Source organism: Euprymna scolopes, chromosome 32 (assembly GCF_053919585.1).
Source record: "Euprymna scolopes isolate OS-2025 chromosome 32, ASM5391958v1, whole genome shotgun sequence".
Lineage (NCBI taxonomy): Eukaryota > Metazoa > Mollusca > Cephalopoda > Sepiida > Sepiolidae > Euprymna > Euprymna scolopes.
In genome coordinates, this window is record NC_136513.1 from 52734882 (window position 1) to 52752383 (window position 17502).

Sequence of the window (17502 nt, forward strand, 5' to 3'; positions counted from 1 at the left end):
TTGGAGTAACTTTGCGGTATAGAGTAATGCATGCAGATATTAGAAATGGTAAGCGTAAAAGTTTCCAGTAAAAATGTGTATAATTTCTGCATGTGTTTTAATAAAACAGAAATTTTCATGATTAATTCTAACAACGAATGGTCTTTTTTAATTGAAATTCATAAATGTTGAAAAAAATAAAAAATCAATATTTTGTGTTTCTCACTGGTTTTAAGATTCTTACCCGACATTACCAGAAGAATAGAACTTGTAACTTCTCTATTGAGAAGTTGCAGAGAAAATTGTAGTGTGCATGATTAGCACAGACGTCATCCGTTTAAGAAAAACATGTCTTATGCAAATTGAGGCGCGGTTGCCTTTGACAATATAAAAAGTCAGCATTTCTTCAGTTGAGGACGATTTCTTTTTTGTTTGCTTGACGTCAGTATGGTGTACTTTGCAATCTGGTGTCACTTAAAGAAAGCTTGTTTGCAATAATGCCGAAAAGGGAACAGGAAGGATTTTTGTTATGTGTGCTTCCACACGGCAAACTTTGCGATCTGAAAATCAGTCTTATTCTGTAATGCAAACATTCAACGATTAGAGAAGTTTAAAAGAAAAGATATGAGGTAGGATGGACATATCAATGCCTTTAACGTTAACCATTTTATGATGTTTTGTAATATACTTCCTGAAATCCAGCGTGGCTGCTACCGGAAGCGGTGACAAGGCAAATCAGTTCCTTCACTTTTATTGTTCTTCAGTATTTTGAAGTGATTTATTGAAATAAGATATAAGAAAAGGACATTATTGAAAAGTATACAATGAAAATTAACAAAATTATACATAATAATAATCAATAACACAATTAGTCTTTATTTGCACTTTAAATAACAAAATTAAAAAAGTTTTTATTTTATTTGAAATTTTATAAATATATGTTTATGAAATTATGAAAATAAAAGTTTTTTTTTTTTTTATTCAAACCATGATGGTTAGAAGATCGGACACGTGTGGTATTTTTATTTTTTCAATAAACGTTCATTTATTTAAAGTTTTTAATTTTTGGCTTATAACAAAATGCTCATGAGGAATTTGTTTTTTAAAACAAAACATTTTTTTTTCTTTTTTTTTCTTTACTTGCCATGGTGTAGTTTGGCACAGTCTATTTGTCGAAGATGAATATTGTGTATCGTCCAGTCAAGTGGTTAGGCGCTCCATCATGCACACATGTATAGAAATTAGTAAAAATCCACTAAAAATACCGCACATGTCCGATCTTCTAACCTTCATGTTTTGAATTTCATTTTCTCTGTGCTTCTAAAAAGTGGATTTCTATTAATTTCTATTGATTTTTTTCTACTCTTTCATTTTTTTTTTTTGTAATTTTGGGGAATTGTTACTAATTTCGACATGACACTTAATTACGTAATGCATTTATTTGAAATTGAATTATACTGCACTAGCACCAAGTACTCTTATATATATATATACTGTAAGTTTGATAGGAGTATTTGAAGAACGTTTATGAACAATATTATATGTGAAATATATAACACAGGAGTATTATTTTTATTTTAGATTGTTGTTACTTCAATATAATCTGGTTTTGACAAATAATTAAGAATCTGTAAGGTGGTTTTTGATTTTGTTTTTTTCCTCTTTTTATTTATGTTTCTGTTTTTCCTTTTCACATTTTTTTTTCTTCACCTTGTTTCTTTTTCACCTTTTTTTTTCTTCCTATATTTTTTACTTTTCTTCTCTTTCCTCTCGTTTCCTCCCTCTTTTTTTGCTTGGTTTCTGTTCCTTTTTTTTTTTTTCATGTTGTTTCTTTTTCACCTTTTTTTTCTTCCTATATTTTTTACTTTTTTCTTTTCACATTTTTTCTTCTCTTTCCTCTCGTTTCCTCCCTCTTTTTTTTGCTTGGTTTCTTTTCCTTTTTTTTTTTTTTTTAAAACTAAAAAAGGACGTAATGTCACTTGAAAAAGTTTTCTATTTGTATTTATACTTGAACTTTTGATAAAAAAAATAAACAAAATTGCGTTTTATGTTATTTTTTATTGGAATCTTTTCAGATGAGTAAATTGATTTATTTTTTATTTACGGACTGCTATCCTCATCTTCATAGTTGTTGTTGTCTCACGATGTTTTAGCCTGCTTTGGGGCCCATGGCGCAGTGGATAAAGGTGTTTAATCTCTACGCTTCCAGGTAAGTATTGTCTGAAGATAGCAGTCTCAATCCTACCCAAAGCAGGCCAGAGGATTAGTTAGCCAAAACGTGGTGAGACAACTATGGAAGGCAGTAATTACTGGGAATACAGTTAAGAGACTCAGCATTCCTATTCCGTTACGGTTAATCACCTGAAGAAGGCCAGAGGATGAGTTGGCCAAAACATGGTGAAACAACAATTATGAGGATAACAGTCTGCAAAAAAAAAAAAATACTGAAATTGCAGTCTTTTCCATAAATAACCATTATCTTTCTACATGTTGGCCAAAGTAAACGTTTGAGAATAAATGTTATCAAGACAAAAGTGATGATCATTGGTTTTAGTGTTAGAAAGCCCTCAGAAAGAGGAAAGTTCCCTTTCCCAATTTGTGATGAGAGTCAGGTGCAACTTTTTTTCTTTGTTTTTTTTTTGCATACTTTTAAGCGTCGAGTACACAAAAAGTGCAGTGGAATTGCAGGTTGAATGCAAGAACGGTTGTATGCGCGCCAATTTTCACTTTTACAGCACATCGGCCATTTTGAGAGGCTTATAAAAACAAAGGCCATACCTTTTATATCCTCTTCGCCTCTCTAGTGTCCTCTAGTGGTTTGTGTCCCGACATCGGCACACCTGGAACAAAAGTTCTCTCATGCATAACAACAGACACAAGTCTCATTTCTCTGGACAATTGGATCTTTATTCAGTTTCACAGTCGATGTTGCGTCCTTGTTCCTGCATCATCCTTAGGAGGGAGGGTGGGAATTTTGCTATTGGTTTATCTGCCACCCATCCCCACCTCATCGCCCCCATAAGAAGTCTTTCATTATCTCAGAATCATGACAGACTAACTGCCTGTGATTAACTCTGTGACTGACTAGAAAATGTATGTGCCCCCTATTTATTTTAAGGTGTATGTGTGGGGGTAGTAAAACCCAGTGAACCTACCTCGTGACCTTTGCTAGCATGCAGGTGCACATGTTGTCAATGGAAGTTAATGAGTTCGAAGCTTGTCAGCCTTAATCTCTCAACCTCTCTGCACTTAACTTGACACAAACAATTGGTTCAAGCCAGTACCGTATTAACTGTGTTATTGGCGCACAAAACAGTAATTTTTTTTCTACGCATATTCCCCCCTTACAAAGTATATCGCAACTTGGATGTAAAGGGCTACTATTTGGGGCCATGTCTAGGAAAGATTAACAAGATATTTGTTTATGTTACATTTAAACTTCTGCATATCAGTACAGCCAGGAAAGCAGGCAGCAGGAAGGGAATTCCAAAGTCTAGCTGTTCGAGGGAAGAAACTATTAGAATAGAAAGCTTTCTGGCATTTAGGGACAACAACAGTGAAGGGTGAGATCTTGTTGCTAAGCGGGTTTGTCGAGGATATGTATGTACATCGAGGGGGTACAAGTGAAACGAGTTCATCAGAACATATTCCATTAAAATATTTGTAAAACAGGCACAGTGATGCAACATTGCGGTGATGGGACAGGGGCTGGAGCTTAGTTGATAAAGTGGGACCGATTAGATTGACAACTCTTTTTTTTAACTTTATCTAAGAGGGAGAGACTAACGGTGGATGCACCAGCCCAGATGTGGCAACAATACTCCATGCATGGGCGAATGGTGGCCCCATAGAGGTACAGGATATTCTCAGGTGTGAGTAGTCTTCTAGCTCAATAGAGGGAACCCACCTTCTTTGGAGCAGCCTTTGCAATGTCCTCTATGTATTTGTTCCAGTTCATATTGCCTGCAAATGTTAGGTCGAGAAGTTTGAGGGTAGAATTCTCAGGTAGGGTGCTATTTGCCATCGATAAAGGTGATTGGAGAGGTGTCTTGTAATTGTTAAAGGAGAGCAGTTTAGTTTTACTAGCATTAAAAATTACCATCCATTTACGACCCCATTCCACTATAGTCTGGAGGTCATATTGAGACAGGTGTTAATGTGATTGCAAGAATTATGAGTGGATGGATTAAATTCAAGAAACTTCTGTCATTACTAACAAGCAGAGCATTACCACTATCGACCAAAGATAAGAGTCTATCAGGTATGTGTACGCAGTATGCTCATGGAAGTAAAACCTGACCAATGAAAGTTGAGGACATGCGTTGCATGAAGAGAAATAATAGAATTATACGGTGGATGTGTAATTTGATATCAATCCTTTTCAGATTATTTAATGCCGAATCCAGTAATTCTGGAGAAAAAGTTTTTATGCTTCAAGTTCTTTATTATATCTTCAAATATTTATTCAGTGGTGGCACTTGTGTTACATGATGCTTTTGCGTCCTGTTTATTTATTACTTATTTATTCTTCTTAAGCGTTCCTGTTGCTATTCTCTTTTACGTTCTCCTGCCACTATCTTTTTGCAATTGCTTTTACTCGTTTCTTTTACTGAGGCACTTTTAAGCGAATGTGTGTTCTTGCATATATGTTCTTATGTGCGTGTGTGTGATCTTAGTTCTTGCCTTGAAAGATCTCGACGTGTATACGCAAATAATGTCATGCGTACATACCTGCTTGCCTTGTCTAGCAGATGATATCTTCTGGTCGCTGGTCTCCATCTCATGGGGAGTGGTCACTGCTGCAGACAGACGCATTGATAACACAAGATGGATTTGAAGCTTCAATTCTTTTATTAAAGGCAAGCCTATCATGGACCCTCGTTGCCGCGGAGAGACCCTAATTTCCTGTCTGTTCCATCTGTAGACCAAAACCAACTCTCAGCCCATGTGGTCGCCAACCGGAAACTACGACCACAATTCAGCGTCACCCCTAATTTCTGGTGCACGTCACCCCTAATTTCCGGTGCATCCTATCTGTCAACCCTAACCTCCTGACCTTACTAAACTCGCTGATGGGAATCGAAAATATACTTACATAACTTACTATTTCTAAAAACTACCTAGATAGCATTTAAGCTGGGATTCCCAATACTACACTTGTACAGTTTAATCAAGACATTAAAAAATGAAAATATCGAAAAAAAAAGGTTATATTGTACGTATCCGTTTTGAACTGAAGATCTCCGAAAAAATTTCACTTAATTTGATCGAGTAGTTTTTTTTTGTTTTTTTTACAGCGGAAAAACACGTTTTTATGACAGTGTGTTGAAGGTAGACATCTTTGAATTTTTTGAACACGCCGCAGGGAGATAATTCAATGTAAAGCACCGACACTCCCTCCCCATCTTTTAATACTAGCTTTTCTTCCTAAAAATCAAACCTTTTGCTCGGTATCATAAATTGTTTTTTCGCTGTAAAAAAAAAAGCTACTTGATGAAATTAAGGGGAATTTTTTTTTTTGGAGAACTTCATTCCAAAACGGATATGTACAATTTAAACTTTTTTTGATATTTTCATTTTTTAATGTCCAGGGGGTTTGGTTGTTTTGTAGAAAAAAATACTTGTTTTTGGCTTTGCAGAACATGATTGAGTTTTGCAAAGGAAAATGGGTAAAAAAAACCGATAACATCAACATTTGGTGCATTTTAGGTCAGACAGCCAGTATTTTCAGACAGCCTGATCTGGTATTTGACTAAACTTTGGAAGTAGAATATTTCCTCCTTCCCAACCCCCATAACAGCATGTACATTATCGTTCTTGTGAAGAGACTATTTTCCAATTTTCTGGTACTAAAATGTAAAAAATATTTTTGTTTAAACTTGCATGATCTGCTGTCATATCAAGTTAATCTTCTTCATTCACTTTTCAGGGCACGAACCAGCAGAAACAGTGATTCAGGAAAGCCTGAAAATCCACAAGAACCTCGTCACTGTAAATAGAGTGGACGTGGTGGAGATGCGGGAGACAAAGATGAAAGGCTCAGATCGTCTGATGGACACGGCAGCTCACCATTTGATGCTTGCTTCCTATCGCAATCAACTCATGCACGTCTTTGTCCGAGTCGCTTTAATCACGCTACCCATCAATGCTTGCACTCAAGATACCCTCTCCTTAGGTAAGTTGTCGTGCCTAGATGAGGGCCATCTTACTTTTTCTACTGTTGTTTGACCAATTTATCCGGGGTGGGGAGGGTGCAGATGTTGTTTGCTTCTCTTTTCTTGGCCTTTTGGCTAGGAGCAAAGTGTAGTATCTCTTCTGATACTAAACTTTATACATAAAATATATATAAATATTAATTTACTTGTCCGTACGTCCAGTGTCACATCATCATCGCGAACATTATTTGATAAAAAACTAATTCTCTCTTTATAGTCGCTCTTTATGAGTTAAAAAATCATTAAAACTATTTTTTATCCTAAAATGTAAAAATAAAAAAAAACATGACTGTCTGTTTACACTTTCAAATTGTTTTTTTTATTTTATAATCTAAAAAAGTCATGTTGAGAGGAAACTGTAATTTTTTATTATAGTTTTTTTTTTTTTTTTTTTATTATAGTTTTTTTTTTTAATTTTTTCATTATAGTTTTTTTTTTAATATTATAGTTTCTTTCTAAAAATTTTTTATTATAGTTTCTTTCTAAAATTTTTTTATTATAGTTTCTTTCTAAAATTTTTTTATTATAGTTTCTTTCTAAAATTTTTTTATTATAGTTTCTTTCTAACATTTTTTTATTATAGTTTCTTTTTAAAAATTTTTTTTATTATAGTTTCTTTTTAAAAGATTTTTATTATAGTTTTTTTTTTTAATTTTTTATTATAGTTTTTTTTTAAATTTTTTATTATAGTTTCTATTTAAAATTTTTTATAGTTTCTTTCTAAAATTTTTTATTATAGTTTCCTTTTAAAAATTTTTATTATAGTTTCTTTTTAAAAAATTTTTCTTATAGTTTTTTTAAAAAATTTTTATTATAGTTTTTTTTTAAAATTTTTTATTATAGTTTTTTTTTATTTTTTATTATAGTTTCTTTTTTTAATTTTTTTATTATAGTTTTTTTTTTAATTTTTTTATTATAGTTTCTTTTTAAATTTTTTATTATAGTTTCTTTTTAAAAAAAATTATTATAGTTTCTTTTTTAGAATTTTTTATTATAGTTTCTTTTTAAAATTTTTTATTATAGTTTCTTTTTAAAATTTTTTATTATAGTTTCTTTGTAAAAATTTTTTATTATAGTTTCTTTTTAAAATTTTTTATTATAGTTTCTTTTTAAAAAATTTTTATTATATTTTTTTTTTAAATTTTTTATTATAGTTTCTTTCTAAAAAATTTTATTATAGTTTCTTTTTAAAAAAATTTATTATAGTTTCTTTTTAAAAAAATTTATTATAGTTTCTTTTTAAAAAATTTTTTATTATTGTTTCTTTTTAAAAAAATTTATTAGTTTCTTTTTTAAAAAATTTTATTATAGTTTCTTTTTAAAAATTTTTTATTATAGTTTCTTTTTTAAAAAATTTTATTATAGTTTCTTTTTAAAAATTTTTTATTATAGTTTCTTTGTAAAAATTTTTTATTATAGTTTCTTTTTAAAAGTTTTTATTATAGTTTCTTTTTAAAAAATTTTTATATTTTTTTTTTTAATTTTTTATTATAGTTTCTTTTTAAAATTTTTTATTATTGTTTCTTTTTAAAAATTTTTTTATTATAGTTTCTATTTAAAAAATTTTTATTATAGTTTCTTTTTAAAAAATTTTTATTATAGTTTCTTTTTAAAAATTTTTTATTATAGTTTCTTTTTAAAAATTTTTATTATAGTTTCTTTTTAAAAATTTTTTATTATTGTTTCTTTTTAAAAAAAATTTTTTTATTGTTTCTTTTTAAAAAAATTTTTATTATTGTTTCTTTTTAAAAAATTTTTTTATTATAGTTTCTTTTTAAAATTTTTTATTATAGTTTCTTTTTTAAAATTTATTTATTATTGTTTCTTTTTAAAAATTTTTATTATAGTTTCTATTTAAAATTTTTTATTATAGTTTCTTTTCAAAATTTTTATATTATAGTTTCTTTTTAAAAAATTTTATTATAGTTTCTTTTTAAAAAATTTTATTATAGTTTCTTTTTTAAAAAATTTTTATTATTGTTTCTTTTTAAAAAATTTTTGTTAGTTTCTTTTTTAAAAAATTTTATTATAGTTTCTTTTTAAAAAATTTTTTATTATAGTTTCTTTTTAAAAATTTTTTATTATAGTTTCTATTTAAAAAAATTTTATTATAGTTTCTTTTTAAAAAATTTTTATTATAGTTTCTTTTTAAAAAATTTTTATTATAGTTTCTTTTTAAAAAATTTTTATTATAGTTTCTTTTTAAAAAATTTTTATTATAGTTTCTTTTTAAAAAATTTTTATTATAGTTTCTTTTTAAAAAATTTTTATTATAGTTTCTTTTTAAAATTTTTTATTATAGTTTCTTTTTAAAAAATTTTTTTTTATAGTTTCTTTTTAAAAGTTTTTTATTATAGTTTCTTTTTAAAAGTTTTTTATTATAGTTTCTTTGTAAAATTTTTTTATTATAGTTTCTATTTAAAATGTTTTATTATAGTTTCTTTTTAAAATTTTTTATTATAGTTTCTTTTTAAAATTTTTTATTATAGTTTCTTTTCAAAATTTTTTATTATAGTTTCTTTTTAAAAATTTTTTATTATAGTTTCTTTTTAAAATTTTTATTATAGTTTCTTTTTAAAATGTTTTATTATAGTTTCTTTTTAAAATTTTTATTATAGTTTCTTTTAAAAATTTTTTATTATAGTTTCTTTTTAAAAATTTTTTATTATAGTTTCTTTTTAAATTTTTTATTATAGTTTCTTTTTAAAATTTTTTATTATAGTTTCTTTTTAAAAATTTTTATTATAGTTTCTTTTCAAAATTTTTTATTATAGTTTCTTTTTAAAAATTTTTTATTATAGTTTCTTTTTAAAATTTTTATTATAGTTTCTTTTTAAAATTTTTTATTATAGTTTCTTTTTAAAATTTTTTATTATAGTTTCTTTTTAAAATTTTTATTATAGTTTCTTTTCAAAATTTTTTATTATAGTTTCTTTTTAAAAATTTTTTATTATAGTTTCTTTTTAAATTTTTTATTATAGTTTCTTTTTAAAATTTTTTATTATAGTTTCTTTTTAAAATTTTTATTATAGTTTCTTTTAAAAATTTTTTATTATAGTTTCTTTTTAAAATTTTTATTATTGTTTACTCCAGTGATAGCAAATGCCAACATTGGTTGCGATGCTGGCGACTCATATAATGTCTCTTTTTTTGTTAAACATCTGGAACAGCAAAGCAATGCGTATCGGATCATGCAAATAATTTCTTTTGCACGAACATTCATGGCATCAAATCGGATTATTATTTTTGCTGAATTGACGTTAGAAAAAGCTTTCATAGTTTATACGTGTTATAAGTTTCGGGTAAAATGTTTCTGATATTTTGATATAGTTGCTTTTATTTTAATCAATATTTCTCCCATCAGCTGAGTTATGAAAATTACGACCCTGGGCAATGCGGAGTAGTTCTGTTTGTTGATTCTATATAATGTATTACTTGCAAATTGTTTTTTTTTTTGTTTTTTTTTAAGTACCCTATTTTTTTTTATTCCAAAATAGCTTTTATTTCAAGCAAGAAGAAATAACTCTGTATCAAATAAAGAGTTAATCCCCTTTTTAAGTTATTTCTGTTTTTATGATGGTTTGTAATAATTCAGGCCCAGTCAAAGTATTTTTTAAAAATAATAAAATTGAATTAAATTTTCTTTTTCTTAACAACATGCATCAACTAAAAGAATGGATGAACTAGAATCAAATATTGATTTTTATTTTTTTATAAGAAGAAAGCTATCAATAATAAAAACCGAGAATGAAGCTAACATTACTTTATATATTAAATATTCTGTTAAAAATTCATAATTTTGATATTAAAAAAGATGCTGCTGATGTTCATTATTTTGTCATTCCACAGATAATCTCTTTGAAAAATACACATTCTTGGAAAAGCTTCTTAGTCGGGATTTTATCTTTCTTCCTGGTAATACAAGACAGGTAAGAAACTGGCATTTTTTTTTTTTTTTTTTTACATGGAAGTCACCATTTATCAAGGCCCGGAAGTCACTCGGGAATAAGGGTTATTTCGTATACAGTAATCAATGGGATAGTATCGTAGTAATCATTAGTATTGGAGATTTGATAAAGTGTCTTACTTAAGGATGTGGTTCATCAGGAATTTGTTTATGTTGGACTTGAAGACATCCAAATTGTAGTAAGGTGGGAAACAAACAGACGGAAGAGAGTTCCACTGGTGTGCAGTTCTAAGAAAGAAGCTTTGTTCATGCAATCTATGTTTTGGTTTTGGCACAGTTAAAGAGTGGGGGAATTTTTGACAGTGGTTTCAGTGCTTTGCTTTCATTGGTCGATCACCACTTTCTACTTGATGAATTTTCGTTATTTTGGGATATGTTACTACTTCCGACATTATTTAAATAATATTGTTTTTGCTTAAAAGGATGTATTAAAAAAAAATTGATCTGTTGCCTCTCTTATAATATAAGTATATAAGCACCTGATAAACTTACAGAATTATCTCCCTTTAATGGAACTCTTTTAAAAGAACACTGATAGCTCCAAGATGGTGATAGAGATAAGTCGGAGTTACGACTATGCAGAAAGCACTACTCCCTACAAAAGAATCGTGAGGGTCAACTATGCACTATCAAGGCTGAAGAGAATTGCCTTTATGAAAGCTAAGAAACTCTTCAACAGATTTTAACTCTTCACATCTGCCAAAGTGATATCTTGTAATCTGCTTTAATTTTATCTTGTATGTTTTTTTTCCTCAAATGTAGCTGCAAGCCTCTGCATAATTAAATCTTTTGCTTGTTAGTGCTGGTTGAATTAATAACCTTAGTTAATTGTGAAGTAAATAAAGTGAGCATACCTTTGTTCTTTAAATAACTTCATTTGTGGAAGGTATATCGATGATGAAAAGAGAAACAAATGAATTAACAATGTAACATTTTATCAGCACACACAAGGTGCAAAAGAAATGCGTCTTTTTACATATGTACATGAAGAAGGTATAGATGTAAGAGAAAGAACACTTCGCATTGCATGTTCTTTCATACAAAAAAAAATAATCAAAGGGAGATAATCCAGAGTCCCCAATTTAAAGTCCACATCATCAGTTAAAGGATAAAGAGACACCTGTAAGCTGGTTGTATCACTCACAAATAACGGGGACAACTCTTCAATATCTCAAAATCGACGGACATTGCTATCCCCAATACTTTTTTTGTACAACTACAATAGGAGATATCCATGGGGTCGGCCCTTCTGCTTTTACCCTCACCTTCAGTTTCTTGTCTTTGTGTATTAATTCTTTTATGCCTTTCATCACGTGACAAAGAACTCTGAAGAATCTCTGAGTGATATGCTGTGTGTTTTCATCTATGTGTGGACCTTTTTCCCTTTGAGTTTACCTTGACCATTGAACAGGTCTGCATCCTTAAGAGTAGACAGTTGACTGAGAGTTTGTTGTGAAGTGAATAAATATCTTTGTTCCTTAAATAACTTAATTTGTGGAAGGTATATCGATGGTGACAAAGACAACAAATAAATTAACAATGTAACATTTTATCAGCACACACACAGAGACGCACAAAGAGATACATCTATTTATTTACATGTTTACTCGGAGAAAGCTATACACAAAAGAGAAAGGGAACTTCGCATTACGCGCCCCTTTTATAAAAAAAACAGTCAAAGGGAGATGACTCTAAGTGCCTAATTTAAAGTCTGCGTCATTAGTTAACAGACAAAGGGAGGCAACTGCTTAGAGTCCACATCATTGAAAATAAGGATCAAAGAGAGACAACTCTTCAGTATTTAAAAAAACACTTAACATTAATAATTTCCAATAGTTATTATCGTTATTTCTGATACATTTTGTTTGGAAATTTTTTTAAATTTCTTACAGGATTTTGAGCAAGCCTTATTGGTCTTAACTCATACTTGCGGAGTTGCTGTGCAAGACAGAGCTGTTCAAATAAAGACTTCCACCAATAAATACACAGTCTTCTTCAGTCACATGTTTGAACCTTTCTTGTTAGGATATTGGGTGAGTTATTTATATCAATTTCACTTTATTTACCAACAGTAAAGAAGAGTTTCTTTCCCGAAAAAATAAATGGTCGATAAAATCTTTTATAACGAAATAGTTTTACACAAGATGGTGGAAATCCAAAATATTGTTACTTTATTTTTTCTTGTTTGGTTGAGTTAATTAATTTTGTCATTTTTAACACTTATTTTATGTTTTGCAGAAGTCATGCCGGTGTATACCAAAGAAAAAGTCCTATCTCATTAATATTTACGTATTTCCAATTTAATAATGTAAACTTTTAAAACATTTTTATCATATAAAACCATTCTAAAAAAATAAAAACAAACATTTCAAATTACAGATTAAAAATATTTTTTTTTTATTACAAAAGAAAAATAATTTCAAAGTAATGACTATTTTTAGGTAAACTTTTAAAGATATATAAAAATCGTTCTGAAAAAAAAAAAACTTTTTCAAAATAAGGACTGAAAAAATATTTTTGGATTATGACATATTTTATTAAAAATAAAACCATTCCAAAAAGATTTCAAAGTAAAGACTACTTTATGCAAAACTTTTGGTTCTACTTCATTATTGTAGCAAAAATTGAAACCAATGCTATCTACTTAATAGCCAAAAATTACAAAAACGATCTGATAGAAATTCATTATTAAAGCAGATAGTTTTTGAAGAAATTAGCAATTTTAACTGAAAGCGCACATATTTGCAGGGGAGATAATTCATTTTTGAAACCTGCCAAAAGCTTAAGCCAAATGAAACCGAGTTATTTCCTTTGTGTTTACGTCGCATATGACATAACATAGCAAAATAATTTTTTTGTTGAATCATATAAATACGTGTTTTATGTAATATTCCAAAAATATTTAACTAATTGTAACATTACAAGTAAGTAGATAACATTGCTTATTGTTGAAAATGATAAAAACTAAGTTATTGTTTTTTTAAATGAAAACTCATTTTTTGTAGATGTCGGATTTTTCTACAGTAACGAAGGAGAATCAAATTTTTTAATTAAATTGGAATTACGTAGACATTAATCAAAAGCAACTTCTTTCCAGCATACACCAACATGATTTGTGCTAAACAGAAAGTCAGAATAACATAAGTTTATTTAAGTTAACTTTTTTTTTAATAGTTGCTACTTATCAAGACTAAAAGTCATTTAATGAAATGGATAGATTTATTTTTAGTTGAATGATGAAGAATATTACGAGAGGAATGAAAATAATGGAATGCATGAAATTAGTTTACTTCCAAGGTCTATGATGAGTATTAGTTAATATTGGATTTGAAAACGAGCAAGTTGTAACCCACAGAGAAACAATTCCATGGTAACATGTTCTACAGATGGGAATTTTTTTTAAAAGAAACTCTGTTCATGGAACATGGAAATTTCATTTTATGTTAAACACACAAAGGGAAAAACAATATGGATTAAAAGATGGATAGTTAAAATGATGAAGAATATTTTAAAATTGAAATTATGAATCAGATGAACAAAATTAGACGAATTATAAGCACGGTTTATAAGAGTTTATGATAACAAATAATATCACATAATGGTGTATAAGAGTTTATGATAACAAATAATATCACATAAGGGTTTATAAGGGTTTATGATAAATAATATCACATAATGGTTTATGAAACAAATAATATCACATAATGATTTATAATGGTTTATAATAACAAATGATATCGAATAATCATGTTGACACACCAGTTCTCATAAAATCACCAAAGTTAAGCAATGTTGAGTCTGGGTAGTATCTGAGATGGGTGACCATTTAGAAATTCTAAGTACTGTGTATGCTCTCTGCTTATCTCGGCATTGTTTCCAGTCGTCCTGAACATCAACTTGCCACTGGTATTCAACAACACCAACTCAGGAGAGATGTGGTTGGAGATTGCATCACTCTTGCCACAAAAATTCCACGCGCAGGCATCCTTACTGTTAAGACTGAAGGAAGCTTGCTTGATGATAAAAATGTGAAGTTCAACTCTAATTTCAATCCAAACCCAGCACTAACTCTAATGAGAATTCATAAAAAATTAAAAGTAAATGTTTTAAGTTTAATCTATTATGAAGTAAAATTTTTCTGTCTTCCTAATATTGCTTAAGAACATTTCTGCAACAACGAGGGTAAAAAACAACTTTCAAAATATGAAACAACTCTTGATTTCTGTTAAATTATTTATTGCTGAAACATTTAAAATTAATATAAAAAAAAATTATAAAAATATTTGCTTTTAATGGTTTTATTTTTAATATTTTCAAATAATGTTATGGTTCATCAACAATTAATAGATAATGTTATGGTTCATCAACAATTAATAAATAATGTTATGATTCATCAACAATTAATAAATAATGTTATGGTTCATCAACAATTAATAAATAATGTTATGGTTCATCAACAATTAATAGATAATGTTATGGTTCATCAACAATTAATAGATAATGTTATGGTTCATCAACAATTAATAGATAATGTTATGGTTCATCAACAATTAATAGATAATGTTATGGTTCATCAACAATTAATAAATAATGTTATGGTTCATCAACAATTAATAGATAATGTTATGGTTCATCAACAATTAATAGATAATGTTATGGTTCATCAACAATTAATAAATAATGTTATGATTCATCAACAATTAATAAATAATGTTATGGTTCATCAACAATTAATAAATAATGTTATGGTTCATCAACAATTAATAGATAATGTTATGGTTCATCAACAATTAATAGATAATGTTATGATTCATCAACAATTAATAAATAATGTTATGGTTCATCAACAATTAATAAATAATGTTATGGTTCATCAACAATTAATAAATAATGTTACGGTTCATCAACAATTAATAAATAATGTTATGATTCATCAACAATTAATAGATAATGTTATGGTTCATCAACAATTAATAGATAATGTTATGGTTCATCAACAATTAATAAATAATGTTACGGTTCATCAACAATTAATAAATAATGTTACGGTTCATCAACAATTAATAAATAATGTTACGATTCATCAACAATTAATAAATAATGTTATGGTTCATCAACAATTAATAAATAATGTTACGGTTCATCAACAATTAATAAATAATGTTACGGTTCATCAACAATTAATAAATAATGTTATGATTCATCAACAATTAATAAATAATGTTATGGTTCATCAACAATTAATAAATAATGTTGCGGTTCATCAACAATTAATAAATAATGTTGCGGTTCATTAACAATTAATAAATAATGTTATGGTTCATCAACAATTAATAAATAATGTTATGGTTCATCAACAATTAATAAATAATGTTATGATTCATCAACAATTAATAAATAATGTTATGGTTCATCAACAATTAATAGATAATGTTATGGTTTATCAACAATTAATAAATAATGTTATGGTTCATAAACAATTAATAAATAATGTTATGGTTCATCAACAATTAATAAATAATGTTATGGTTCATCAACAATTAATAAATAATGTTACGGTTCATCAACAATTAATAAATAATGTTATGGTTCATCAACAATTAATAAATAATGTTATGGTTCATCAACAATTAATAAATAATGTTATGATTCATCAACAATTAATAAATAATGTTATGGTTCATCAACAATTAATAGATAATGTTATGGTTCATCAACAATTAATAAATAATGTTATGGTTCATCAACAATTAATAAATAATGTTATGATTCATCAACAATTAATAAATAATGTTATGGTTCATCAACAATTAATAGATAATGTTATGGTTCATCAACAATTAATAGATAATGTTATGGTTAATCAACAATTAATAAATAATGTTATGGTTCATCAACAATTAATAAATAATGTTATGGTTCATCAACAATTAATAAATAATGTTATGGTTCATCAACAATTAATAAATAATGTTATGGTTCATCAACAATTAATAAATAATGTTATGATTCATCAACAATTAATAAATAATGTTATGGTTCATCAACAATTAATAGATAATGTTATGGTTCATCAACAATTAATAGATAATGTTATGGTTCATCAACAATTAATAAATAATGTTATGGTTCATCAACAATTAATAAATAATGTTACGGTTCATCAACAATTAATAAATAATGTTACGGTTCATCAACAATTAATAAATAATGTTACGGTTAATCAACAATTAATAAATAATGTTACGATTCATCAACAATTAATAAATAATGTTACGATTCATCAACAATTAATAAATAATGTTATGATTCATCAACAATTAATAAATAATGTTATGGTTCATCAACAATTAATAAATAATTTTGCGGTTCATCAACAATTAATAAATAATGTTATGATTCATCAACAATTAATAGATAATGTTATGGTTCATCAACAATTAATAGATAATGTTATGGTTCATCAACAATTAATAAATAATGTTATGATTCATCAACAATTAATAAATAATGTTATGGTTCATCAACAATTAATAAATAATGTTATGGTTCATCAACAATTAATAAATAATGTTATGGTTCATCAACAATTAATAAATAATGTTATGATTCATCAACAATTAATAAATAATGTTATGGTTCATCAACAATTAATAGATAATGTTATGGTTCATCAACAATTAATAAATAATGTTATGGTTCATCAACAATTAATAAATAATGTTATGGTTCATCAACAATTAATAAATAATGTTACGGTTTATCAACAATTAATAGATAATGTTACGGTTCATCAACAATTAATAGATAATGTTACGGTTCATCAACAATTAATAAATAATGTTATGGTTCATCAACAATTAATAAATAATGTTATGGTTCATCAACAATTAATAAATAATGTTATGGTTCATCAACAATTAATAAATAATGTTATGGTTCATCAACAATTAATAAATAATGTTACGGTTCATCAACAATTAATAAATAATGTTACGGTTCATCAACAATTAATAAATAATGTTACGGTTCATCAACAATTAATAAATAATGTTATGGTTCATCAACAATTAATAAATAATGTTACGGTTCATCAACAATTAATAAATAATGTTACGGTTCATCAACAATTAATAAATAATGTTATGGTTCATCAACAATTAATAAATAATGTTATGGTTCATCAACAATTAATAAATAATGTTATGGTTCATCAACAATTAATAAATAATGTTATGGTTCATCAACAATTAATAAATAATGTTATGGTTCATCAACAATTAATAAATAATGTTACGATTCATCAACAATTGATAGATAACTGTAGTCAAATCAAAATTG

The 17502-nt window shown here is 27.1% G+C and overlaps 1 protein-coding gene and 1 pseudogene across 1 annotated transcript in view; both read left to right on the forward strand.

Moving 5' to 3' along the window:
* Window positions 1–17502, forward strand: part of LOC145256356 (dihydroxyacetone phosphate acyltransferase-like) — a 79743-nt gene that overhangs the window by 47109 nt on the left and 15132 nt on the right. The window contains exons 9-11 of the mRNA XM_080115175.1: window positions 5909–6154; window positions 10044–10123; window positions 12054–12194. Coding sequence (XP_079971301.1) covers window positions 5909–6154; window positions 10044–10123; window positions 12054–12194 — 467 coding nt within the window. The remainder of the gene's footprint in view (window positions 1–5908; window positions 6155–10043; window positions 10124–12053; window positions 12195–17502) is intronic.
* LOC145256655 (U2 spliceosomal RNA) lies at window positions 6250–6367 on the forward strand (annotated as a pseudogene).